The sequence below is a fragment of the Lithobates pipiens genome, unplaced genomic scaffold, assembly GCF_037356315.1.
Source record: "Lithobates pipiens isolate NorthernLeopardFrog02 unplaced genomic scaffold, aLitPip1_a1.2 Scaffold_13, whole genome shotgun sequence".
Classification (NCBI taxonomy): Eukaryota; Metazoa; Chordata; class Amphibia; order Anura; family Ranidae; genus Lithobates; species Lithobates pipiens.
In genome coordinates this window covers 515048281-515075897 of record NW_027507718.1, presented here as the reverse complement: position 1 = coordinate 515075897, position 27617 = coordinate 515048281, and the positions used below count along the sequence as shown (strand labels likewise).

Below are 27617 nucleotides of genomic sequence, written 5' to 3'. Positions count from 1 at the left end.
TGGATGATTCTTAAGGCCCCCTTTAGGGCTCCTTCACACGGACGTGTCCGTGCACGGAGCCTGCTCTGCACAGCGGGGACTGTCTATCCCCACTGAGCCGGCAGATGACAGGCCTGTCTCTGCACACTCAGCGCCGCTCTCCCCTATGGGGGATCAGATGACAACTGACCGCAGAGTCCGTCGTCACCCGATCCGATCCGCAGACGGATGGAAAAGTAGGTTTTTCCTCCGATCACAAAAAGTGTGTGACGGAATCGGAGATCGGAGTGGGTCGGATGTCAGCGGACATGTCACCGCTGACATCCGACGCTCCATAGAGGTCTATGGAGAGTCCGTTCAGGTCCGCATAAAAAGCTGACAGGCAGACCTGAACAGGTCGTTCGTCTGAAAGAGGCCTCACACTTGTACAACCTTGCCGCAATTTTTGCCACGATTTTTGATGTGATTTGAAGCAATGCCTGTGTAATCTTGAGATCTATGGACCTCAAGTCCCATCAAAATCAGACTAAAGTAGTGCAGGGAATACTTTGAAGTTGCTGTGACTTGAAGTGGCACAGATGGGAACAGTGCTCATTAGAAATCATAAAGTATGACTTGTCATGCGACTGCAGTCCCAAGTCGCACAAGTGTGTAAGGGGCCTAAATGGTGGTGGTCCCTCCCTCCCTCCCTTCCTTCCTTCCTCCCTTCCTTCCTCCCTCCTTCCTTCCTCCCTCCCTCCCTTCCTTCCTCCCTTCCTTCCTTCCTCCCTTCCTTCCTTCCTCCCTTCCTTCCTTCCTCCCTCCCTTCCTTCCTTCCTCCCTCCCTTCCTCCCTTCCTCCCTCCCTCCCTTCCTCCCTTCCTTTCCTCCTTCCCTCCTTCCTCCCTTCCTCCCTTCCTCCCTCCCTTCCTCACTTAGAAATTTACCTTCTGTTGCCCCATCCAAATTCTGTCCTGTGATCCGACTTCCTGTTCCCCAATCTCAACTGCCTTTGTTCTCCATAGTCCCACTATATATAGGAATGTAGCCATTATCTCTTGCTTGCTCTTGAGATGGGCCTGTGGCCATTGAGCTATTGGGTTATGGGCTCTGGGCTGTGGCCACTGGGCTAATACGCTGTGGCCACTGGGCTAATACGCTGTGGCCACTGGGCTAATACGCTGTGGCCACTGGGCTAATACGCTGTGGCCACTGGGCTAATACGCTGTGGCCACTGGGCTAATACGCTGTGGCCACTGGGCTAATACGCTGTGGCCACTGGGCTAATACGCTGTGGCCACCGGGCTAATACGCTGTGGCCACCGGGCTAATACGCTGTGGCCACGGGGCTAATACGCTGTGGCCACGGGGCTGTGGGCTTTGCAGTGTGCATAGAACAGCGCACTGCTCCTTCCAAACAAATGGAATGGGGGGGGGGGGGAATGAGAGCTTTGGTAGATTATGGAGGACGTTACAAGGAAGCAGAAACATTTCATGAAAGGTAGATGACAGGACTTTAAAGTAGTGGATGGGTATGGATTATTTTTGGAGGATAAGGTTATTGTTTATTGTGACTTTAGGTATCGCGTTAATGTGTATTTTGAAGTGCTTCTGATTTGTTTTGCCTTTATTATTTTTTTTGTGCAAATTTTGCTACAGAATGATTGTTAATTTTCCAGTAGGTGGCGCTGGAATCCCGCTGTTGTACCATGGAGGAGAAATCCTATTGTTCTAATACAATACGAAGTAGCCGTTTTCTTGGCTGTGTGTAATAAGGACGAGTTTTTATTATTCCCTCTGATGAGGTTTTCATGTATCCGAGATCTCTCAGCCGCTGGTCATATCCCAACCCGATCATTAAAACTTCATATCAGCTACAACACTATAATCTCCCCTTCAAATGATTTTCAGTCAGTTCTGCAGTGTTTATGAATAGTATACTTGGTGATCCTGCCATGAATGTTTATGTTCAGGCACTTCCTATTACAGGGTGACAACTGTCTGCCAGTTGTACTCCCGTCTTGTCGCCTTACCATATGCCCTCTTGGTGGAGACTACAACTGATTGTGGTGGCAGATATTGCCCAGGCATGGTCCACCATTGTCGCTATTGGGAAGCCGGTCCTGGGGGATGTCTCCAGCGTCGGGGATGCACCCGATGCTGGAGACAGGAAGTAGATGAATGAGGCTGGAGGAGAGCGGCAACAGAAATGGGTGAAAAGGTTTGTTTTATTTTAAGACCGTAGTTTATGATGGTGTTTTAGCAATCTAAACGTCACCCAATACAGGTCTACATCACCTGTATAAGGGATGAGAGTTCATCAATCCTCGGATGCAACTGTAGACGTCAGATGGGTAAAATCTCATCAAGGTGATGGAAGGCTGAATTCCAATTCTTCCAAAAGTAATGCAGATGTGCTGTGGACATCCGTCTACACATACTCCAGTGTCTATGGTGGCCAACCTCAAGGGCTCCATGTGGCCCTTAGTATATGATGTGCGGCCCTCAGACCTCAGCAGCCTGTAGTGGAAACATTGATTGAAGGTAAAAGCATTGATCTCTACCAGCCTCATGTAGCATGTTTCCTGTATCGTATTGTCTTCTGTAGCATATCCCCCACCAACAATGTATCCTGTCCTTGCTCTCTTACCGCCCACAATGTATCCTGTCCTTGCTCTCTGACCATCAACAATGCATCCTGTCCTCGCTCTCTGATCGCCAACAATGCATCCTGTCCTTGCTCTCTGACCGCCAACAATGCATCCTGTCCTCGCTCTCTGACCGCCAACAATGCATCCTGTCCTCGCTCTCTGACCGCCAACAATGCATCCTGTCCTCGCTCTCTGACCGCCAACAATGCACCCTGTCCTCGCTCTCTGACCTTCATCTCTATTAGGTTTGCAGTCTGACGGTCATCTCAAGCATTCTACATACTGAACATTATATGCGACTCTTTGGTGATGTCAGGGGCCACATTTAGGGCCATCTATAGTTCAGAAAACCATTGGGCTAAAGCAGATTATGCCCTTGGCACTCTCAGCCGCAGCAATCTGTCGCAATGTTTTCACTTGTTGCATCGGTTTTAGTGAGCACATGAAGGGCGTTTGTTTAGAAATCTAGAATGTTTTTCAGTTGCCAGGAGGACAAAGGTCTGTATCGATGGGAACATGCAGCTTGCTCTTTCATATTGTTCAGAGTTGATTGGCAGGGGCATTTGATCTGCAATTCGCCTCCCTTTTTGCTCACTGATGTCTGGCATTTCTTCTTTCTTGGCCTTCTTTTGCTCTAGGGTTGGCCTCTCTCTTTTTTTTCCCCCAACCCTCACCCACCCCCCCCCCCTCAGTAGGCATCTTTTATATTTTTTTTTGCCCCCCGCAGTTGGCCACCTCTTTGCCCCTGGCGACTGTCCTGTGAGCCAATGGATATTGTCTGCAGCGTTATAGCGGGATAAGCCAACACTAGAAAAGTACAGCAAAATTACAGTACGTTGGACTGGTCCGTCTCATAAACTTGTATGTTAATTGGGCTCCCAATCTTTTTATTACAAGCAGTAAAGAAACACCTGAAAATGTAAAAAGGAGCCTAAAGCTCCATCTCCTGGCTACATGTTGTACTGCATTATATTAATATGCAATATTCCATAATGACCTATCTTAAGAAGCTAACAAAAAATGCTTTTTTTTTTTTTTTCGTTGACCATGATCAATAAAGCATGTACAAAATGTAACATCCCCTTTTTAAACAGACATGGCTAGATGGCACAACTGCAGTGCATTGGAGAGATTCCCTGGTTGAACTATTACACTTGTTGTCCCGTAAGAACCAGCAAGATGGTCCTCTGATTTATTTTTTCTTTCAGTTGTCACATTGATGGAGGGAGATGATTCTCTGGATCCTGTTGTTCCACTTATGTGATGACTGTTCTCTTCCCCCCTGACAGGTCTGTATACGATGGAGAAGAGCACAGCACATTCATGGAGAAGCTGGAGGCTCGCATCCGCAACCATGACCGTGAGATCGAGAAGATGTGTAATTTTCACTACCAGGGATTCGTGGATTCCATCACCGAGCTTTTGAAAGTGAGAGGAGAGGCTGAGAAACTGAAGGTAAGTCTTCCCGGGTCTGCTTTTTACCTGTGTAGAGACTTCAAAGATGAATTCCAGGTATGAATATTTTATACATGGTTACATTGATCCAAGCTGGATCAATATAACTGTGTATACCATACCTGGCTGATACTTCTGGAAGCCACTGAAGTACACATTGCTACTGCAGTGATCTCCACTTACCCCCCCAGGTCCTGTGCTGAGCAGCTGCATTGTGAACACAGGAGGTAAGCCACTTGGCATGGCCCCATTCAGAGAATGATCAAAAATGGACTACAGTGTGTCGCTATGGGTAGCCAGATGTAAATGGACGTGCACCCACCTATATCCTAAATCCTTCTGCATCCTTTCAGGTTTGTGGGCCTGAACAGAAACAGCTTGTGTCCACGTGTGCTTCTACTGACCGGACCGGATCTTGGTGGATATAGGTGAACACACGTCTGCTTACATTCATCCACTCATAGGGATTACATGGGTCCCTTTTTTCTCCATAACACGATGGAGCAAAGATCAGATGTGTGTTCTCTGTTTCTGATCAAACTATGATTGCCTAAGCAGGAGATCGTAGTCAGAGGGCATGCTTGTGAAAGGGGCAAACTGGTATATTATTTGGTACACTGTTTTAATAAAAATCCTGCTCCGTTTTTTTATTGTTGTTTTAGTTTATCACTATATGTGGACAAATGTATCCACAGTGCTATCTGTATAAAATACACATGGAATTGAAACTGCCACTGCAGTCTTTAGGCTTTTTTTTTTTTTTACATACTGAAGGCTTCTATTTTTTTTCAGCAAAGCCTCCAGCCTGTTTGCGATCATTTCTGACACAGTTTTCACATGATGCGTTAACCACTCTGGTTCTTGATTACTGGGGACCTGGGGTATTGGTGATGTTAGGGACTGAGAGCCGGCAGCTGTACAGTGTGTTGGCTGCTGGCTCTCAAAAAGGAAGTACTCTAATTGGTTCCTAATGGTCAGTGAGGACATGCGGTATCAGTAATTGAGAATCGGCAGCTGTGCAAAGTGTTGGCCACTGGCTGTCAAAGATGGAGCACTTCGATAGTCCGAGTGGTTACCAATGATTACATAAAGAGGACTCTCTGGTTCCCGACGATCAGTGGGGACCTGAAGTATCGGGGACTAAGAGCCGACAGCTGCTCAGTGTGTTGGCTGCTGGCTCCCAAAGATGGAGCATTCTGATTTGGTTCCCAATGATTACATAAAGAGAACACGCTGATTGGTTCCTGATGATGGGGGGGACCTGAGGTATCAGGGATTGAGAGCCGGCAGCTGTGCACAGTGTTGGCAGCTGGCCCTCAAAGAGGGAGAATTCTGATCAGTTCCTGCTGATCATTGGGGACCTAAGATATCGGTGATAACAGGGATTGAGAGATGGTAGCTGCACAAAGTGTTGGCTGCTGGCTCCCAAAGATAGAACACTCTGGTTCTCTATGATTACATAAGGAGAGAATATGCTGATTGATTCCTGATGATCAGTGGGGACCTGGGGTATATCTAACAGTAGGGATTGAGAGCTGGCAGCTGTGCAGAGTGTTGGCAGCTGGCCCTCAAAGAGGGAGCAGTATGATGGGTTCCTAATGATCACTGAAGACCTGGGGTATCGGATTGAGAGCCAGCAGCTGTGCAAAGTGTTGGCTGCTTGCTCTCAAAGATACAACACTGATTAGTTTCCAATGATTACATAAAGAGAGAGCACGCTGATTTGGTTCCTAATGAGCATTGAGGACTTGAGGTATAAGTGACATTAGGGAATGAGAGCCGGCAGCTGTGCAGAGTGTTGGCAGCTGGCCCTCAAAGAGGGAGAACCGATTGGTTCCCGATAATTACATAACGTTAGAACACTCTGGTTCCTGATGATCAACGAGGACCTGAGGTTATCGGTGACATTAGGGATTGAGAGTCCGTGGCTACTGGCTCTCTGAGGATATAGATCTATCTCCAGCATGGGGCAGAATGTTGCGGAACCTTTCTATACAGATTGTGTGTGGGAAGGGGTTAATGGTGGCGTATGAGCCATAGGAATGTGTGGTCTCCAGCTTGCTTGTTCATGGTTGTTGCTCAGCAGCAATTAGCCCTTTTCTTGGTAGACCAGGAGAAGATGTTGCCCACATACCACAGTCGTGCTCTAGACCTAATTCTGTGAGATGACGCTGCTGGCAGTTTACAGAGAAGCTCATTATCATCAAGCAGAAGCACTTTGGTACAATCCACATCCTTTTCCTCTTTGTCCAGGAATTCCTCCCTCAGAGGGGGAATTAAGGAATCTCCTGACCCGGCTGTCTTGTGGTCCATCATCCACATTGTAGCTCAGCTATTTCTGCTCTTTGCAGAGGTTTATGTTAGTCCTCGGAGTGTCTATTTGGAGTAGTGGGTAATTGTTGTGTTGAGGGATTCAGGCATGTTTTGGTAAAATCAGCTTGTTTACGTATTGTGGTTTGAGGGCTTTCAGCCAATCGTTCTCCTAAATGTTGCGGTTCCTCTTTGTGAGGAGCTCTTCATTCAGCTTCAGTGCCTGGGAATAGTGGCTGCTGTCGTGTGCACAATTGTGATCTATTTTATTTTTATAACCCACTGAGGACCTGGAAGACACTATATACAGGCATACCCCACTTTTAAGTACACAATGGGACCAGAGTATGTATGTGAAATGAAAATGAAGCGATACCTTTTGTCACGTCATGCATGTACTGCATTGCTGTAGTCATTTACAGGTGTAACTGATTACCTAGGCAAGCTGACCAACCTCAAAATCGGATATGCTATAGTCCCAGGTCCCCTCTCAGTTCTCCCCAATGTCCCTGTCCCCAGGGGAGGGATGGGGTGGTCCCTGTCTCCAGGGGAGGGATGGGGTGGTCCCTGTCTCCAGGGGAGGGATGGGGTGGTCCCTGTCTCCAGGGGAGGGATGGGGTGGTCCCTGTCTCCAGGGGAGGGATGGGGTGGTCCCTGTCTCCAGGGGTGGAATGGGGTGGCCCCTGTCTCCAGGGGTGGGATGGGGTGGCCCCTGTCTCCAGGGGTGGGATGGGGTGGCCCCTGTCTCCAGGGGTGGGATGGGGTGGCCCCTGTCTCCAGGGGAGGGATGGGGTGGTCCCTGTCTCCAGGGGAGGGATGGGGTGTCTCCGGGGGAGGGATGGGGTGATCCCTGTCTCCAGGGGAGGGATGGGGTGGTCCCTGTCTCCAGGGGAGGGATGGGGTGGTCCCTGTCTCCAGGGGAGGGATGGGGTGGTCCCTGTCTCCAGGGGAGGGATGGGGTGGTCCCTGTCTCCAGGGGTGGGATGGGGTGGTCTCACTCACCGTTATGTATTTGCAAACACGTGCATAAGCTGCAAGGCCTCTTCACGGCACCCTGTGTATGCTTGGAGTCCTAACGCTAATGAATTTATGTTTATAAGCGTCTCCACAATGGAAGCACATGCATTAATGGATAGATGTTGTTCATGTGTCTGCCCTTCCTTGTGCTCCTTGCTGTGAAGGCCAGTTATAGGTGGGGGCAGGAATCTTTTGCTTGTTAATTTATGGTGCAAGACAGAGGGGCCAGCTGAGGGTGTTGGTGGAGAATGTAAGAGTGAATAGCGGCTGCCTAATGTTTGTGCCTGGCAGTGCGCCCTGCTTGTTAGGACATGTGGGCCTGGTGTCACCCGGCTGCGGGCTGCACCTCCATAGCGACGCCACTGTCCGTACTTGTGAGACACTTTATGTACACTCGCAAGTATGGACATACACGAGGGGACATAAAGTGAGGGTACGTAAAGCGGGGTATGCCTGCATGGAGTATGTCCTTACTACAGTCACAGGCCATTAATCCTTTATAAAGATGGAGCAGTGCTGATCACAAGCACTCCAGTCTGGTTTTACGATCTCCTTTAGATCTACCAATAATTATGTAGTGCGAGGACCTACCTGATTAGATATAAATTGAATGGATGGTTTAAGGCAGTGATGGTGAACCTTGGCACCCCAGATGTTTTGGAACTACATTTCCCATGATGCTCATGCACTCTGCAGTGTAGTTGAGCATCATGGAAAATGTAGTTCCAAAAAATCTGGGGTGCCAAGGTTCACCATCACTGGTTTAAGGGGTCCTTGGTTAATCTAAGGAGAATATGCAGAGATTGTACAGCCGTATTGTACCATGCAAGGCCAGCTTGACTCCTTTACAGCAAAGGAGCTTACACTCTAATGTTCCCTTGCAGTCATACACTACTATTATGTATTCATATAATTCGAGTATGCTCTGCAGTGCTGTGCAGAGAACACTAATCCATTCTATCAGTCCTTGCACCAAAGGAGCTTTCACTTTAATGTCCCACTACAGCCACACACTATTATTATTAATAATATTTTTATTAATATTATGCATTATATAGCTTTGACATATTCTGCAATGCTGTACAGAGAACTCTGAGCCAGTCATATTAGTCTATGCAGCAGAGGAGCTTACACTCTAATGCTGCCACAGCAGACATGCACTATTATGATTATAGGTTTATATAGCTCTGACATATGCTGCAGTGTTTTTCAGGGAACACTGGGCACATCACAATTATTTCTGCACCCCCAGGATTTTTCACTGAAAGTTCCTACCACAGTCGCACACTATTATAATTTATATATTTTTATAGCTCTGACCTATTCTGTGGTGACAGAGGAGCTTACACTCTAATTTCTCTTCCATAGTCGCACGCTATTCTTATTATTCATTTATATAACGCTATAGTACATTTTCCACAGTTTTTTTGTACGGATAACAAGAGTCGGTCACATTAGTCTTTGCACCAGAGGAGCTTTCACTCTAATGTCCCCTCCATAGTCTCACACTATTATTTATATTATTATTATACCGTTATCTAGCGCTGACATATTCTCCGTCTTGTATGGAGAGCGCCGGGCACATCGCCTCAGTCTCTGCACAGAGGAGCTTATGCTTTTAATGTACCTACCACAACTAAACCGTATAGTTCAGTTGAATGCTTACTTTTTTGTTTTTGATTCCTAAAATGGCAATCTTCTGGAACCTCCATGTGCATGTTTTAACTTAAAGTGGTTGTTAACCCACTTCTTTTAAATGTTCCCATCCTCTCTGCACCATTATAATAATTGTCCTTGTCCCCGTGTTCTGTAAAATATCTGCCCGATTGTATTTGTATGAGCTCCGCTCCCACCACTATAATGGTGCAGAGAGGATGGGAGAATGTAATAGAAGATATTGCAGCAGGCGTGTGGGGTGGGGGGGGGGGGGGCGACACTGGTACAAGCAGAGAGGGGCGGGGAGAAAGACGAGGGCTGCGGATGACAGAATCATGCAAACTGACCACAATGTCAGGGCTCAGCAGCCATGATTATCGTGGTCAGTTTTCAGAGGGGAAGGGCATAGCCAGGCAGGCGTAGCCAGGTATTTCGGGTAATACGGGGGTCCAAATGACACAGCACAAGCACTGTGCTGTATAACAGGCTTTAAGGGAACAGGATCTTTATTTGTATTTTTTTTTTTTTTTTTGGTTTAACAAATGCTTTACGTTCCTTTCATAGGATTAACTTTGTGACAGGTTCTCTTGAAATAGGAGGGCTTCATGTTTGCTTGTCCAGAAAAATAAAGCTGTGCTAGATTTTATTGTTCCACTGGCTTTCTTCTTCTTTTTTTTTTTTTTCGGATTTGCTGATCTTCGGGGTATAGGACGATCCTCTGCTCAACTATGACATCCGGTTAGCTAAGGCAGGGCTTGACAAATTTGCTTTGAATCTAAGAGCCAGCTAAAAAAAAAATTGGGAGGCAGTTTTTTTTTTTTTTTTTTTTTTTTTTTTTAAATAACCACTTGCCTACCAAGCACTTTCACCCCCTGCCCAGGCCAATTTTCATTGCTGTCAATTGTTGAAAGACAGTTGGGCGGTCATGCAACACTGTACTGCATATGAAATGTTATATCATTTTTTTCACACAAATAGAGCTTTCTTTGGGTGCTATTTAATTAACTCTGGGTTTTTTAGTTTTTGCTAAATAAAGACCAAAAAGTAAAAAAAAAAGAGAATTTTTTTTTTTTTTAATCAAATTTTGCAAAGAAGTAATTTTTCTTCACTGATGAGGCTGCACTGATCTGGACTGATGGGGTGGCACTAGTGCAGCTACACTGATGGGCACTGATATGCTGCACTGATGGGCACTGATTATTAGTGTAAATGTCCCCGGTCACACAATAGCCGGTTTTTGGGTTTCTTTTCCTTACGCTGTGACAGAGCTGAGGAAAGAAAATGCTGATAACCGGCATTTGTTTACATAGGACCAACTGTGATTGGACACAGCTGATCATATGGTAGAGGGCCACTGTGATTGGCCCTTTACTGCGATCTGTGATCAGCTGTGCCCGTATACTTGTTTTATCAGTTGTGCATTTTATGATTTTTTGGGTTGTCTTTTAAACATTGTGAATATTCTTATTTTAATAATAATTTGTCTTTTACAGAATCAAGTAACGGACACTAACGGAAGACTGCAGATAGATGGAGCCGAGGTGATCTCACTGTTATGTTGACTATAGTCATTGGATAGGGCAGTGCAGGGTTGCTATATTTTTTGTTATCTGAATGGTATAGTTCAGGAAACAGTCAACTTATTCAGGCCCGTGGCATACCTCCCAACTTTTTGAGATGGGAATGAGGGACAACTATCAGCAAAAGTAAGCAAAGGACACACCCCTTGCCACGCCCCTTAAAGGAGAATTGTACAAAAAAATAAATAAAATAAAAAACAAGATTGGTTTAACCCACAAGTGCTTTTTTTTTTACCACTACTATTCCTTTATATTGGCTTTTGGAATTTAAAAATGCAGCAATTTAAAAATCGGATGAAAGGTTTAGCACTGGGAAACATTTTTTAACCACTTTAATACCGGGCACTTAAACACCTTCCTGCCCAGACCAATTTTGAGCTTTCAGCGCTGTCACACTTTGAATGACAATCGCGCGGTCATGCTACACTATACCCAAATGAAATTTTTCATCATTTTTTTCCCACAAATAGAGCTTTCTTTTGGTGGTATTTGATCACCTCTACGGTTTTTATTTTTTGCACTACAAATAAAAAAATACCGAAAATTTTGAAAAAAAAATAAAAAATTTTTGTTTCAGTTTCAAAACTTTGTAAATAAGTAAGTTTTCTCCTTCACTGATGGGCACTGATGGGGCTACACTGATGGGCACTGATAAGGCAGCACTGATGGGCACAGATGATGTGGCACCAATGAAGTGGCACTGATGAGGTGGCATTGATGGACACTGATATGTGGCACGGATGGGCGGCACGGATGGGCGGCACGGATGGGCGGCACGGATGGGCGGCACGGATGGGCATGGATAGGCGGCACAGATTGGCATGAATAGGCGGCACGGATGGGCACGGGTGGGCACTGACAGGCGGCACAGGTGGGCACTGACAGGCGGCACAGGTGGGCACTGACAGGCGGCACAGGTGTTATACTGTACTTATGGATGCCAATCAGTGCCAAACAATAATGAATGCCAATCAGTGATGCCCATTGTGGGCACTGATTGGCATCCATTGTGGCACTGACTGGCATCCTTGGTGGTCTAGGGAGGATTACCTTTTGCTGGGCATCCCTGGTGGTCTGGTGACGTCCCTGGTGGTCCAGTGTGGGCATCCTCGGAGGGGCTGTGCTGATAATCAGCACAGACCCCCCTGTCAGAGGAGCAGCTGATCGGCTCTCCTCTACTCGCGTCTGACAGACGTGAGTGAGGAAAAGCCGATCACCGGCTCTTCCTATTTACACTGTGATCAGCCGTGATTGGACACGGCTGATCACGTGGTAAAGAGTCTCCGCCGGAGACTCTTTACCGGGATCGTAGTTGCCGGGTGGCAGACTGACACCCCGCAACAACGATCACCGCGATGCGCGCCCCGGCTCATAATCCTGATCACGTCACATGACGTCCGGTCAGGATTATGCAACCACTTTGCCACTGTCAATTGCCTATAGGGCGGGCGGCAAGTGGTTAAAGTGTATATAAACTGCACTTTTTCTTTCAAAACATTTTTATTAGCAAGTAACAAAATAATTACACAGTACGATATAGACTTTGAGCATGCGAAGAGATTCGGTGTACAATAAGAAAGCAATAACAGTGGGACATAGTCCCTATAAAACAACATCAAAGAGAACAATGGTTTATGCAATTCGGATCATAAAGGAGAGTAATTCTCTAATTAAACAGTCAAGTGTCATATAATCCGGGATCACCAGGGGAGGTAAAGAAGGTGACTCCCCGGGCCAAGATCTATACGTTAGCGTAGAGTACAGGTACTGCGAGTGCCGCGATTTTCGGCGATAGGGGAATAGGATAGCGATAGAAGTTAGACTAGGAACAAGAAAAGAAATAAAGGAAGGAAAAGAGAAGAGAGGGAAGTAGAGAAGGAGAGAAAGGCTGTGGGTCGACCGGCCCGCACGGGCCCCGGGCATGTATAATGAGGGTCTCCTTAATATGGTGAAGTTTAGATACCTATGAGGTCGGAGTCTAGGCCAGGGGGTAAAAAGTGTGTGATCCATGGCTGCCAGATCTTACGAAATCGGGGCATGCGATCTAGAATTTTCGCCTCAATTTTACAGTGAATCATTGCTTGCGTGACCCTATTTTTAACTTCGGCTACGGGGAGTATAGGCGTCTTCCAAGCCCTAGCAATCGTTTGCTTTGCTGCCGTTGTAAGTTGGAGAAATAGGGACAATTGGTTTCGAGTGCAATTGTGGGGTGCAAGATTAAGTAAGGCTAGAGATGGATCGGGTGGTATAGGGCATCCCAGAAGTAAGGACGCTATCTGGAATATAGCTGTCCAGAAACTTTGAACAATAGGACATGTCCACCAGATATGCAAATGGGTGCCTGCATCAGCACAGCCTCTAAAACATGAGGCAGGATAACCCGGGACAAATTTATCTATCCTAATGGGGACCAAATACCACCGCATGAGGACTTTAAAATTTGCCTCGGAGGCAACAACATTTTGAGAGGCTTTACAAGTATTGGCCCACATTTGCGACCATATATCATCGTTGTAGTCTATATTAAGGTCTGCAGACCATTTTAAGGTATAGGGTGGGAGGGGAGCAGGCAGGGAGGTGAAATGAGAGTACAACAGAGAAATAATGCCCGGCGCATGTGGGTCAGAGTCGCATATTTTTTCGTAGCGTGACATATATTCTTGTACATTATCAAATTTAGGTAGTGAGTTTACAAAATGGGAAATTTGTAAATATCGAAAGCATTCCTTATTGGGGAGTCGGAATTGAGCTTGTAGGGTAGGGAAGGGTTTGATCGTGCCATACTTTGTATAAACTGCACTTTTTATCTATTTACCTTATTTCATCTATTCCCTTTTGTTTCAACTTGACCCTCCCTTCTAGATTGTAAGCTCTAACGAGCAGGGCCCTCTGATCCCTCCTGTATTGATTTGTATTGTAAGTGTATGGTCTGCCCTATTATATTAATATTGTAAAGCTCTGCGCAAACTGTTGGCGCTATATAAATCCTGTATAATAATAATAATAATAATATTTAACTATATAGATCAGACCAAAATGAGGAACAGAGGAACATTGCTCCAAATCAGGGACAGTCCCTCGAAATCAGGGACAGTTGGGAGCTATGCCATGGGTTATAGCAGGGGTCTCAAACTGGCGGCCCTCCAGCTGTTGCAAAACTGCAAGGCTGACCATTTCAAGCATGACTCTCACAAGCAGAGGCATGATGGGACTTGTAGTTTCACAACAGCTGGAGGGCCGCCAGTTTGAGACCCCTGGGTTATAGGCTTGTACCTTCAGGTGATCGCACAAGCTTTTGAGGTCTTGGCTCTCCTATAATCCAAATCCACTCTGTAAGTCCTCAACTTTTTGCTAATGTTTGTTGGAGTATCCGAGGCCTTTAAGCACCAAGCCTCTATATAGCATCTCCTAGCAGAAAACAAGCACACCAATAAGGTAGTGTTTGTGATGTCCCTGGAGAAGGCCATGCTGGGGAATGTAGTGTAGGAGGGCGTTCTTGGGCCTGGCTTTCAACTAAATAATTCAGGATTATGTTCTCCTGGTTGTTATGGTAAGATATCGGTAAAACCCAAATGATTCTGAAGTATGGTGGACTGAGATAAGTGCAGTACTCTTCCAGTAGAGTACTCCTATATCTACTTCTGTAGTAAGGGACTGGTGACGTTTTCTCCAATGTGGATGTCCTATGTAATGTGTTTTCCTTTAATTTTCCTCCTAGTTATTATCCACAATGAAAGAACTACAGAAATGCCGGATTCAGCAGAGAAACATCGCTGCCACAGTGGACAAGCTTAGCCTCTGCCTGCCTGGTAAGTGCTGGGGAATGAGCGGGCACTTTATGATCAGCCCTTATTTGTAAAGCACTGACATTTTATACAGCTCTGTACATTACGTAATGTTAGGAAGCAAATTACATCCTTCAGAAGGAAAAGGAAAAACTAGAACAACAAGAACATTCAGTCCCTAAAGATGATGGGTAAGGAAGATGGGATGACCCTGAGAACGATGGTTTCTTATGCTGAGGGGCTTGTGTAGATGGGCGTTTTCTTCTTTTTGAAGGGCACAATTTGCAGATTTCTTTTAAATGGTGCAGTGTGGATGACCATTCTGAGGCTGCATTTGAACACATTGGATCATACTACAAGCTCTTTTCATTGCAGGCAAAATTCAACCCCATAAGTAGAAAAAACTGCGCCAGCAATGAGTCCAACCAGGTCCAGCAGACCGGAGGTTAATTATCATCCAAATTAGGTGTCAGACGCAGTGAATTGAACCATTACAGTCTCTGAATAGAACATATGTCCAAATATATGGTTGAAAAAAAAAAATACCTATGTGATCCATAAATTGAGTGAGGAGAGCCACCCCACCATATGGAAAGCCGCTTACTAGAGGGCAAGCCCAAAACAGCATTTGGCTAAAACCGAGCCACGGCCTCTGACATCTGAATGGAAGACCTGGGTGATGCCTCTCGCAGGTAATGCAGGATGCTAGGCTCTTTCCATAGAACATGTGGTCCGTGAATTCATACAGCATATAGAAAGGAAGGGGACCATAGCATAATTCCGTAATGCAGAACAATTTATTAAAAAGATATTGGTACTTAGGGCTGCAACTAGCGATTATTTTCATAATCGATTAGTTGGCCGATTATTGTTTCAATTAATCGGATAATAACTTAAAAAAAAAAAAAAAAGTGTATCAAGTTGACTTTTCAACCACAGTGACGGGAAAATTTGGAAATAATAGAAACTTTCTTAGTCAAAGGAATTTTCAGACAGTGTATGTGGTTTTCGTTCATAAATGACATTCATTTTAAAAACAGAATGTTAAAAACAAGTGAAAATTTCAAACAAAATTCTTTCATTCAGCGAATGTACAAAGATTTTTCGTCTGAATATTCTCATCTGAAAATTGATAAGGCTCGGTACACACCTATGCAGTTTGCCTTTGATCTGTTTCTGCAGTGCTTTTTGCTGTACGTTTTTGATTTTTGCACACGTGATTTTACTGCAATTTGCATTTTTTCATTATTTTGGGGCAGATTAAAAAACACAAATTGCTGCAAAAACACATTACACGCTTTTTTGCAGCTTCTCCATTGAAGTATATTTATACAATAAAGCACCATTTTGCATTAAAAGTCTCTGACCCTTTCAGATGTGAACGTGTCCCATAGGAAACCATGCAAATGAACTGTAGTGCATTTCTGCAAAAAGCATCAATAAACACATAGATGTGAACCAGATCTAAGATGTTTAGTAACATAATGGGGTTAAAAAAAAAAGAGCCCTTTATAGTAGAAAAAAGCAGATAATCACTACTATAAGCAGTTTGTTTTTTACTGTAGAACAGTGAGAGTAATATTTACAGTAGCAATTATTTGCTTTTTGTACTATAAAGGGCTAATTTTAGTTTTTTTTAACCTCATTATGTTACTGGCTGATCGTTTATGAAAATAGTAATCTATTAATTTCATAATCGATTAGTTGTCGATTAATCGATTAGTTGTTTCAGCCCTATTGGTACTTACAAACATTGGTAGATTAAAACATGTAAAAGATGTCGGCCGACACTTATAGGAGCCCTCCCTCCTTCAAATCGAAGCAGTGACGTCACTGCACGCCCGTGGCTGGGTTATAGCCGAATGCTGTTTTGGGCTTGCCCTCTAGTAAGCGGCTTTCCAAATGGTGGGGTGGCTCTCCTCACTCAATTTGTGGATCACAGAGGTGTTTTTATTCAACCGTATATTTGGACAAATGTTTTATCTAGAGACTGTAAGGGTTCAATTCACTGCGTCTGACACCTAATTTGGATGATAATTACCCTCTGGTCTGCCGGACCTGGTTGGACTCATTGCTGGAGCAGTTTTTTTCTACTTATATTGTTTGTGTTTATCTCACTTAAACTGCAGCCTTTTTAGTAATTTTTTTTCTAGGGTAGCGCAGTTTTCTTTACTCCAAAGTACAACCCCAATTCCGAAAAAAAGTTGGGATGCTGTATAAAATCTACATAAAAACACCATGCAATGATTTGTAAATCTTATACACCCATATTTTATCCATAGTAGAAAACATATCAAATGTTTAAACAGAGAAAATGGACCATTTAAAAAAATAAAATAAAAATAAGGGAATTTTGACATTGATATCAGCAATACATCTCAAAGTTGGGACATGTTTAGCACAGTGTAGCATTCCCCTCTCCTTTAGCACAGTGTAGCATCCCCTGTCTGGGAACTGAGGAGACCAGTTGCTGGAGTTTTGGGAGTTGTATCGCATTGTATCGCATAGACGTTCACACTCCCATGTTCAGAGAAATTATATATTCTCCGCTACTGTATAACCCCTCGGGGTGCTCCTCGTCATTCCAGACTGACCCCTTGACCTACAAGGTTGGCGAGGATTAGTTTTTACTGCTCAATTCCCTAGCATGGACCTGACCCTCCGGGGTTGATTTAGTAAACCGGAAGTGTGCAAAATCTGGGGCGGCTGTGCATGATAGCCAATCGGCTAACTTCAGCTTGTTCAGTTAAGCTTTGACAAAGAAACCTGGAAGCTGATTTGTTACTACGCAGAACTGCACCAAATTTTGCACACTCCAGTTTTAGTAAATCAATCCCATTGCATATTGCAAAAGCACCTGCTAATTTGTGAGCACTACAAAATATAACCTTTTCATAAAATGGGAATCTGCAAGTCTGATGTGTGCTGACAATGCACCTTTAACAGAAGAAAATAACATTTGTCTACACAAGCCCATATGCAAACATTGGAGATAAATGTTGCAGCAACTGTTCAGGTCCCCCTGTCAGTCTTAGATGTCCTGACTCCTGTCACTTTTGCTTGGTCTGCAAATAAAATATGGGAGAGAATGCAGACAGGATGTAGTGTTAACACAAGCTCACACAGTTTTTCTTTCTCGTTATATTGTGCTCCCTCTAGTGTTTTAGAAGCAGCACCGCACCTTTCCTTAAAGTGGTTGTAACCCTAAAAATGCTCCTTTAACGCATGTTAAACCGCATAGTGCTTGTGCAGTGTCATTTGTCCCTTTTTTGTACGCTGTAAAAAACAAAAAAACAAAAAAACAGGTTGATTCTGTTTATGTCCCCCTATGTAAACTGACCACGGAAATCATGGCTGCTGATCCATGATACCGTGGTCAGTTTACGTGGCTCCGTCATCTCACTGCTCTCCCCTCTTCCCCTGCCTGTCGGCCATCTCCCCCTCCCCTCTCGCCATTATAGCTGTATTATTACCAGTGAGGAATCCTGCAATCCCCTCTCTTACATTAAGACCCCTTTCACACCGGCAGCATTTTTCAGGAGCTTTAACGCTAAAAATAGCGCCTGTAAAGTGCCTAAAAAAAGCCTCAGCTGCAATACCAGTGTGAAAGCCTGAGTGCTTTAACACTGGGGCACTGCGCTGGCAGGGCATCACAAAAAGTCCTGCCAGCAGCATTTTTGCAGCGCTCTAGGAGCGGTGAATACACCTCTCCTCCAACGCTCCTGCCCATTGGGGGCAGCGCCACTGCAGCAAAATTATTCTGCAAAATACCTTCTTTACAGGGCCACTGGGTGCTCGTGTCACCTCCCGCTGCTCTCCTCTCCTCCTGGCTGATGTCAGCGGGGAACCACAGCCCCTCCCACTGTAGAACTCGGATCGAGGAGGGAGAGCGTCGGTGTTCTGCCAAAAACTCCAACGCGCCAAAATCTCCAACCACGACACTTCCAGTGACTCTCCAGCAGCAGTAATTGCAGATTTTGACGAGTTTGCTGTTTTCACAGAACACCAACAGCGTATACACTACGGTACACAACAAGTGTCCTGTTTTGACCGAACACATATCTGTCACTGCCTTGGAGGCGGACATGTTTTTGGTTAGTAGCGGGCGAACAATGTTTGCCAAGTATAATGTGTACCATAGTGTATACATCGCCCCTGTTCTGTGAAAATGGCAAACTTATTGAAATCTCTGGTTATTGCAGCTGGACAGTCACCGCAAGTGACGTGGTTGGCGTTTTCAGCGAGTTGGAGTTTTTGGCAGAACACCGGCAAGTCCCGCAATCGCCCAGGGGCTCTATAAAATAGGGTATTTTTCGGAATCCTTTTTTTTTATCACGAGAGACTTTACAATCACTTAAAATTGGTTCTAACGAGAGAAGGTTTTTTTTTTTTTTTTTTTTTTTAATTATACCTTAATGCAGTCAGGTAAAAAAAAAAAAAAAACACCTGCATGTGGCTCTCCCTTAAATTTACCTGAGCCCTCTCTCGATCCAGTGATGTGCACAAGAGCAGCGGCTCTCTCAGCTCTTTCCTCATTGGCTCAAAGACAGCAGCGGGAGCCATTGGCTTCTGTTGCTGTCAATCGCAGTCAGCGAGGAGGGAGGTGAGGCGGGGCCGAGCCTCACTCTGAATGCCAATGGCCAAAAGAGCAGGCTTGAGCGGGAATGCCTGTGTGCCCCCAGAGCTAGCAGTTTGCTATGGTGAGCACTCGGCGGGGAAAGGAGCCTGGAGGTCCGGCGGGGGACCTGAGAAGAGGAGGATCAGGGCTTCTCTGTACAAAACCATTACACAGAGCAGGTAATTATAACATGTTTTTTGTTATTTTAATAATAATAAAAAAAAAATTGAGCATTTACAATCACTTTAAACCTTGGTTATTATAGGTTTTTATATAGCACTGTTACACTTCAGCCATCCTCAAATAATGTTTACTCCAGAGGAACTGTTAAAATAATAATCAGGTGTCTGGGAACTGCTAGGATTAGTCCGTCAGGGTCATAAGGAATATGCCCCTTACATTGGTGGGCAGTAGAAGCAGTGCTGGTTAGAATGTCACCCTTCTTGTTAGATAAAAAAAAAATCATTGGTGGAATTGTACTGCCTCTGGAACTATGAAGGCATCATCAGATGAAAAGTCAACTTGGTACAGCTGAAGGGACCTCTAGCAGCCTCTGGAGCAGGGGTCCCAAACCGGCGGCCCTCCAACTGTTGCGAAACTACAAGTCCCAGCATGCCTCAGCTTGTGGGAGTCAGGCTTGTAATTGTCAGCCTTGCAATGCCTCATGGGACTTGTAGTTTTGCAAAAGCTGGAGGGCCACCAGTTTGAGATCCCTGCTCTGGAGTAACCCTAGCATTCAGTTGAACCCTGGCTGAGAATACCTGCTTTAGATCCTATTCATTCACGTTGGCCTCAGCCCTCTGGGATCTTACAATCCCCAGGCCCATAACTCACAAGTACACATACTAGAACCAGTTTATACGGGTGCCAATAATCTGCCAGCATGTCTTTGTGGCGATAGAAGGAAACAATCAAACGTACAGATAGTGTCTTGGCTCAGATTCCAACCGAAGACTCCAGTTTTGCAAAGCAGAAGTGCTAATTACTGTGGGATCCTAGGTGTCCAAGATGTCGGGTGCAGCTGTGCATGGGTACCAATTGACTTCTAACTTCAGCTTGTTCAATTAAAGGGGAAGTCCAGCCTGAGCGTTTTAGGCTGGGCTTCTCCTCTGGGTCACAGGAGTACAATTCATTTTGCACTTCTGTGACCCGTTTTCAGAGGAGAGCGGTCTGAAGTCCGCTCTCTGCTGATGCCACTGCCATCAGTCGAGGCACATCATCATCCCGACTTCCCAAGTCTGGATCCGCCAGCTGCCTTGATTGATGGTTGCTGAGATGGCTGCTCCCTGCCCCTCCACAGTTCAATGCTCCAATGAGCGTGGAGGAGCCAGAGAGGAGAGATGCGGACAGTCAGCAGCTCTCCTCTCTGGGATCTGTGAAAACCGAGCCACCGGCGAATGTTCGTGGCTTGGTTCTCCGTGTAAAGACTGTAAAGGAAATTTGTAAGTTCTGTATATAATGCACTAATAATGTTTTCATTACATGTTTGCATTCTTTCGAGGCCTGATTAGAATTAGCCTGCCTATGTTACGCCCCTTGTTAACATAAACGCACAATTGTAATATTAATGTGATACCTACGTAATCATGTGTATAAAAACCTTCAACAGTTATTTGGAAAGATGCTGAGTGTATCTTTTGTGTCTGCCCTACTGCAGTAGTTATTAATTTGGAACGACTAATCAATATGAGGATAGGAGTTACCTATCAATAAATTCCCATGTCAAGACGGCAGGGAACAGATGCAGCATCGGTCTGATGCTGCATCCACATAGGTAAGTATGAATCTGAAATTAAAAACACAAAAACATACTTTTCTTTTAAACTTTGACAATAAAACCTCAAAGCTGATTGGCTATCATGCACAGCTGCACCAGATTTTGCATGCTTTACTTTTGGTAAATCAAGCCCATTGTCTTCTTATACTGAGACACAGAAGGTCCATTTTATGAATCACTCAGTCGGGTTTTCTGTGGCCAGAGATGGTCCCTGTTGACTACATGTGTCTATGTAAATTTCTCCCGTAGTGCATATGTTGCTCGATATTACAGGATTTGTAGAAGGCAGTTTTTCTGGTTTAAATGTTGAGCGTTTTTTGTGTTTTTATATACAATATTTGTGTTCTTTTGTAACTATTTTTATTCTTCTTTACTTTCAGTTTTGGAAATGTACAGTAAATTACAAGTGCAGATGAAAACTAAAAGGTAAGGGTACATTTTTTTTATTTTTATTTTTTTCCCAGTGACCTATTTAGTATTTGGGTCACCCTCCTTTTGACCTTGTAGACTTTGGCATTCCAGGCCTTAAAGTAACACTAAGGCCGCGTACACACGCGGGGACTGTTCGCCCAACTTTGTCCGCTGAACAGTGTTTCGGCGGACAGTCCGCCCGTGTGTGGGCTTTCAGCGGACAGTTTCAGCGAACAGTCTGCTGAACAAAGTTTTTCGGAAATTCCGAAAAACTGTCTGCTGAAACTTGGTTTCAGCGAACAGTCCCCTCGTGTGTAGGCTTGTTCGTCAAACTAAGTTCCGCGCATGCTCAGAAAGGATTTACACGCCGAAAGTTGTAATGCAGTGTATAGGACGTCGTATTTTCCGTCCCGTCGTACGTGCCGTTCACGTCATCGCGCACGGTTTCAGCAAACTGTTCGTTCGTCGTGTGTGGGCAAGTCCGTCCATGCTAATTTTGAGCGGACTGTTCGCTGAAACTGTTTGACGGACAAAGTTGAGCGAACAGTCCCCGCGTGTGTACGCGGCCTGAGGCCCCATTCACATCTGAGTGTAACGTTTTCAGGCAGAAAATTGTGTGATTTTTACCACGATTTTTGCAGAGTCTTTTACAGCGTTTTGCTGCGATTTTGTGCAGGGCAAAAGGTCACCAATGTAAAAAAGAAGAAAAACGCCCAAATCTCCCAAAAAAAAAAAAAGTTCCAGAACTTGTTTGAGCTTCAGGCGTTTTTGAGCTTCTGGCGTTTTTGGAGTGAAGATGTGAACCATTTCCATAGAGAATAACTGATTTTTTTTTTTCCCCTCCAGCATTTTGTAACTTTATGCCGGCCATACACGGTTCGAATTTCAACAGAATTTTCTTTCGAAAATCGTATCTAAGAATTTTCGTACGAATTTCGCACCAATAGTGGGCTGCAGCAACAGCCGATTTTTGCGCGGGAAATTAAATTTGAGGAATCGGACATGTTGGAAATTTTTTGAAAAACGAACGATTTTCTAATCGATGATGGGAGAATCATGCAAGAAATGTAATAAGAAAAGAAAATTTACAGAGAGAAAAGAAAGATTCCCGGCCACAAAAATTATTTTCTGTAGCAGCATGGGGTGAAATTGAAGGCTTGGTCGGCTTAATTTCGAAAATCAATGATGGCACCATCGGATCACAAAAAAAAACACAACTTTCTGATTTTGAAAAGAAAATTTGTTCGAAATTCGACAGTGTATGGCCTGCGTTAGGTTTAAGCTACAAAACGCCCAGGTGTGAATGGGGCCTAAAGGTTCTTATGTTTGTTGTTAAAAAAAAAAAAAAAATCATACTTGCCTCCACTTTGCAGCACGTTTTGCACAGAGTGGCCCCGAACCTGCTCTTCTGGGGTCCCTTGACGGCTCTCTCAGCTCCGCCCCGCTCCTGAGTCCAGCATTCCATAGACACCGAAATGCTGGACTCTGCCCCGCCCCCTGGCAGAAGCGTCATTGGATTTAATTGACAGCAGCGGGAGCCAATGGCTGCGCTGCTATCAATCTATCAAATCAACAGCCGAGAACCCTCTAACAGGGATGGCGAGTCCATGTGGGACAAGTTTGAGGGTTCAGGTAAGTAAAACAGGGGAAGGCTGGGGGGACCGGACACTGAGCGGTGTTGTTTTTTTGTTTTGTTTTTTCACCTTAATGGATAGGATGCATTAAGGTGAAAAAACACAAACCTTTACAACCTCTTTAATCCTGTACATGCAATCAGAAAATCTTACGAAAAATACACATTTCTGATCGATCGTACAATCTGATCGTTAGTACAGAGCTTTTTGTGAGCTGATCAGGACAGTTCATCTAAATTTATTATTTGATCGGACATGCATGACATTTTTTTTTTCGTACAAAGCCAGATTGTACGAGTTTTGTTTTAAGCAGTACAGTTTTCGTCCGAAAATACAATACATGACATCGTATGGTACGAGAATTTTCATGAGCGATTCGATCTGAGATTAGCATGCAAAAAAACAAAAAAAGGATGATCATTCTTCTGATAATCTCATTGTGCGTACCAGGTAGGGGTGCAACGGATCAAAAAACTCATGGATCGGATCGTTCCTTGGATCAGAGTCACGGATCTGATAATTTTTTGGATCAGCAAATAATTTAATTTGCAAAAACCTGTGAAAATTCCACCACCATATAGTCCCCACTGTAATAGCCACAATCTCCTCCACTGTAATATTGGCTGAGTATGGCAGGGTACGGCAGAGTATGGGCTGGCTGGGTACGGTACAGATTAGTACAGAGAGGGGAGAGAGGAACCGGCATCATGACATGACGCCGGTTTGTTTACAAGTGATCGCTCCGTCGAAGAAAGATGGCCGCCGCTTCGGAGCTAGGCCGAAGCCGCGGCCTTTCCTAAGGCCGAGACCGCGGAGCGCTCCGCGGATCGCAGCATGTGCTGATCCGAGCGGGGTGACCCGTTCGGATCGCGGATCGGTGATGATCCATTGCACCCCTAGTACCAGGCATTACTGTCCGCTATTATCCCCTTCAACACATGCAGCTTCATATTCATTGCTTCAGTACGGGTGCCTATCCACCTGCACTGGTACTTCAGCCCTTGTTTTATTTTTTACCCACTGAAGTGACCTCCTCAGCTCATACACAGAAATTAAATTAATCCTTCTACGTATGTTGTACAGGTTTATCCGCAGTCCTCTTACCTCTATAGCAGGGGTCTCCAAACTTTCTAAACAAAGAGCCAGTTTATTATCTCTCAAAGATAAGAGACATGGTGCCCCATTATTGGCGCCAGTGGGAGACATGGTGCCCCATTATTGGCACCAGTGGGAGACATGGTGCCCCATTATTGGTGCCAGTGGGAGACATGGTGCCCCATTATTGGTGCCAGTGGGAGACATGGTGCCCCATTATTGGCGCCAGTGGGAGACATGGTGCCCCATTATTGGCGCCAGTGGGAGACATGGTGCCCCATTATTGGCGCCAGTGGGAGACATGGTGCCCCATTATTGGCGCCAGGGGGAGACATGGTGCTCCATTATTGGTGTCATGCCCTGTGCACGTGGTCTGACTTTCTGACGGAAAACGTGCGATCGGATCTTGTTGTCGGAAAATCCGATCGTGTGAGGGCTGCATCAGACTTTTTCAGTCGGAATTTCCGACAAACAAAGTTTGAGACCTGGATCAAAAATTTTCCGACAACAAAATCTGATCGTTTAAATTCCTATCGTGTGTAGACAACTCCGATGGACAAAGTGCCACGCATGCTCAGAATAAATTATGAGACAAAAGCTATTGGCTACTGCCCTCTTTATAGTCCCATCGTACGTGTTCTACGTCACCGCGTTCTGAACGATCAGATTTTCTGACAACTTTGTGCAACCGTGTGTATGCAAGACAAGTTTGGGCCAAAATCCGTCAGAAAAAATCTGACGGCTTTTGTAGTCGGAATGTCCAACCGTGTGTACAGGGCATCAGTGGGAGAAATTGTACCCGATTATTGGTGTCAGTGGGGAACATGGTGCTCCATTATTGGCGTCAGTGGGAGAAATGGTGCCCCATTATTGGCGTCAGTGGGAGAAATAGTGCCCCATTATTGGCGTCAGTGGGAGAAATGGTGCCCCATTATTGGCGTCAGTGGGAGAAATGGTGCCCCATTATTGGCGTCAGTGGGAGAAATGGTGCCCCATTATTGGCGTCAGTGGGAGAAATGGTGCCCCATTATTGGCGTCGGTGGGAGAAATGGTGCCCCATTATTGGCGTCGGTGGGAGAAATGGTGCCCCATTATTGGCGTCGGTGGGAGAAATGGTGCCCCATTATTGGCGTCGGTGGGATACATGGTGCCCCATTATTAGCGTCGGTGGGAGAAATGGTGCCCCGTTATTGGCGTCAGTGGGATACATGGTGCTCCATTATTGGTGTCAGTGGGAGAAATGGTGCCCCATTATTGGCGTCGGTGGGATACATGGTGCCCCATTATTAGCGTCGGTGGGAGAAATGGTGCCCCGTTATTGGCGTCAGTGGGAGACATGGCGCCCCATTATTGGCGTCGGTGGGATACATGGTGCCCCATTATTAGCGTCGGTGGGAGAAATGGTGCTCCATTATTGGTGTCAGTGGGAGACATGGCGCCCCATTATTGGCGTCAGTGGGAGAAATGGCGCCCCATTATTGGCGTCAGTGGGAGAAATGGCGCCCCATTATTGGCGTCAGTGGGAGAAATGGCGCCCCATTATTGGCATCAGATGGCAGAATAGTGTCTCATGTCAGTGGGAGGAATAGCGCCCCAAGGGCCAGATAAAGGCATGCAAAAGACCGCATCCGGCCCCTGGGCCACAGTTTGGAGACCACTGCTCTATAGCTCTCTAAAAAGGCACAGATCAAAGGCTGTTTCTCAGCTACAGAAGGTAGGGGAAGCGAATCTGACATCACATACTGCACAGAATAGAGAGCAGAGCTGAGTGTAATCTGAGACCTGAGCAGAAGGGCACCCCCAATATGCAGTCTCATAGAGTAACGTGCACAGCTGAGGCTGTCAGTTGTCTTCTGTATGGAATTGCTTTGTGTCAAGATAGACTGAGAAGTGACTCTTGCTGATAGCAGAGGGAGGAGATATCAGACAGAAATCACAGTAGGTGCTCTGAATTGAGGCAAGTACGCACTATAGAAGGATATGCTTTTGTTCATTTTTTCATTTCAGAGGTTTACAACCGCTTTAAAGTGAAGAAAAAAAGAAAAATACAATGAAAGCAACTTCCATACCTTAGCCCGATGAAATGATTCGGTTTGTTATAATGATCATCTTTGCTGGTCATTTTGTACTGGGAACCGGTCCTTTGTGCAGCCTGTGCAGAGACATTTTTATATTTCACAACCGCCCGTCATTTCTCTCTCCCCATTGAATGTTAACAGCTTCAACTCTTCTGAGAAGGCCGTCCACAAGGTCTAGGAGTGTGTCTATGGGAATGTTTGACCATTCTTCCAGAAGTGCGTTTCTGAGGTCAGGCACTAATGTTGGATGAGAAGGCCTGGCTCACAGTCTCGGCTCTATCGGGTTGAGGTCAGTACTGGTGCAGACCAGTCACGTTCCTCCACCCCAAACTCGCTCATCCATGTCTTTATGGACCTTGCTTTGTGCACTGGTGCGCTGTCACGTTGAAACAGAAAGGGGCCAACACCAAACTGTTCCCACAAAGTTGGGAGCATGAAATTGTCCAAAATGTCTTGGTATACTGACACCTTAAGATTTCCCTTCATTAGAACTAAGGGGCCAAGCCCAACCCCTGAAAAACAACCCCACACCATAATCTCCCCTCCACCAAATGATTTGGACCAGTGCACAAAGCAAGGTCCATAAAGACATGGATGAGCGAGTTTGTGGTGAAGCAGCTCGACTGGCCGAGTCCTGACCTCAACCTGATAGAACACCTTTGGGATGAATTATTGCAGAGACTGCGAGCCAGGTCTTCTCCTCCAACATCAGTGCCTGACCTCACAAATGCTCTTCTGTAAGAATGGTCAAACCTTTCCATAGACACACTCCTAAACCTTGTGGACAGCCTTCCCAGAAGAGTTGAAGCTGTTATAGCTGCGAAGGGTGGGCCAACTCAATACTGAACCTCATGAACTAAGGCTGGGATGCCATTTAATTCATGTAAAGGCAGGCGTCCCAATACTTTTGGTAATATAGTGTATCTTTTAGTGCGAATTTGCAAATATCTTTCTAAATGGGTCTACCTGCTCCATGCACAAGTTTTACATAGATTTATAATTAGCTGTTCTGTTCCTTGCTTGATGCTCACCATGGTCTAGGTCAGTGATGGTGAACCTTGGCACCCCAGATGTTTTGGAACTACATTTCCCATGATGCTCGTGCACTCTGCAGTGTAGATGAGCATCATGGGAAATGTAGTTCCAGAACATCTGGGGTGCCAAGGTTCACCATCACTGGTCTAGGTGCAAAACTAATTACGGGACACCCTTGGATCAGGATTGTTTGTGGTTGCCGGCAGACTTTGCCAACCTATTGAGCTTTCAATTAAAGACTTATGGCAGTGGGCATAGTGTGTCTGACTGGATACTTGGTGCCCATAAGTTGCTGACCCTCGACAGTCCAATGATGGCAAACATTGTTCCCAGTTTGGAGTAGAACGTGTGACATGCCATATCTGTATGGCAAGCCACGAAGACCTGGGGATGTCGAAGCAAAGGGATAGCAAAGATTTGCCAACTTGTAAAAACTCCTGGCGAGAGGGCCAAATGTTTTTTTTTTTATCTGCATGGAGCACCATGGATGATAAAACTATGGCGTGTGATAATGGTGGTCAGATCAGAGCAGGTTGGGATTGGGCAGATATCTCCTCT

The 27617-nt window shown here is 45.3% G+C and overlaps 1 protein-coding gene across 2 annotated transcripts in view; it reads left to right on the top strand.

The window, feature by feature from the left end:
• The window catches only part of EXOC6B (exocyst complex component 6B), a 440636-nt gene that overhangs the window by 75128 nt on the left and 337891 nt on the right, over positions 1-27617 (top strand). For both annotated transcript variants that reach the window (XM_077478074.1, XM_077478073.1), the window contains exons 2-5: positions 3898-4063; positions 10540-10587; positions 14345-14435; positions 21187-21232. In XM_077478074.1, the coding sequence (XP_077334200.1) occupies positions 3898-4063; positions 10540-10587; positions 14345-14435; positions 21187-21232 (351 nt within the window). The remainder of the gene's footprint in view (positions 1-3897; positions 4064-10539; positions 10588-14344; positions 14436-21186; positions 21233-27617) is intronic.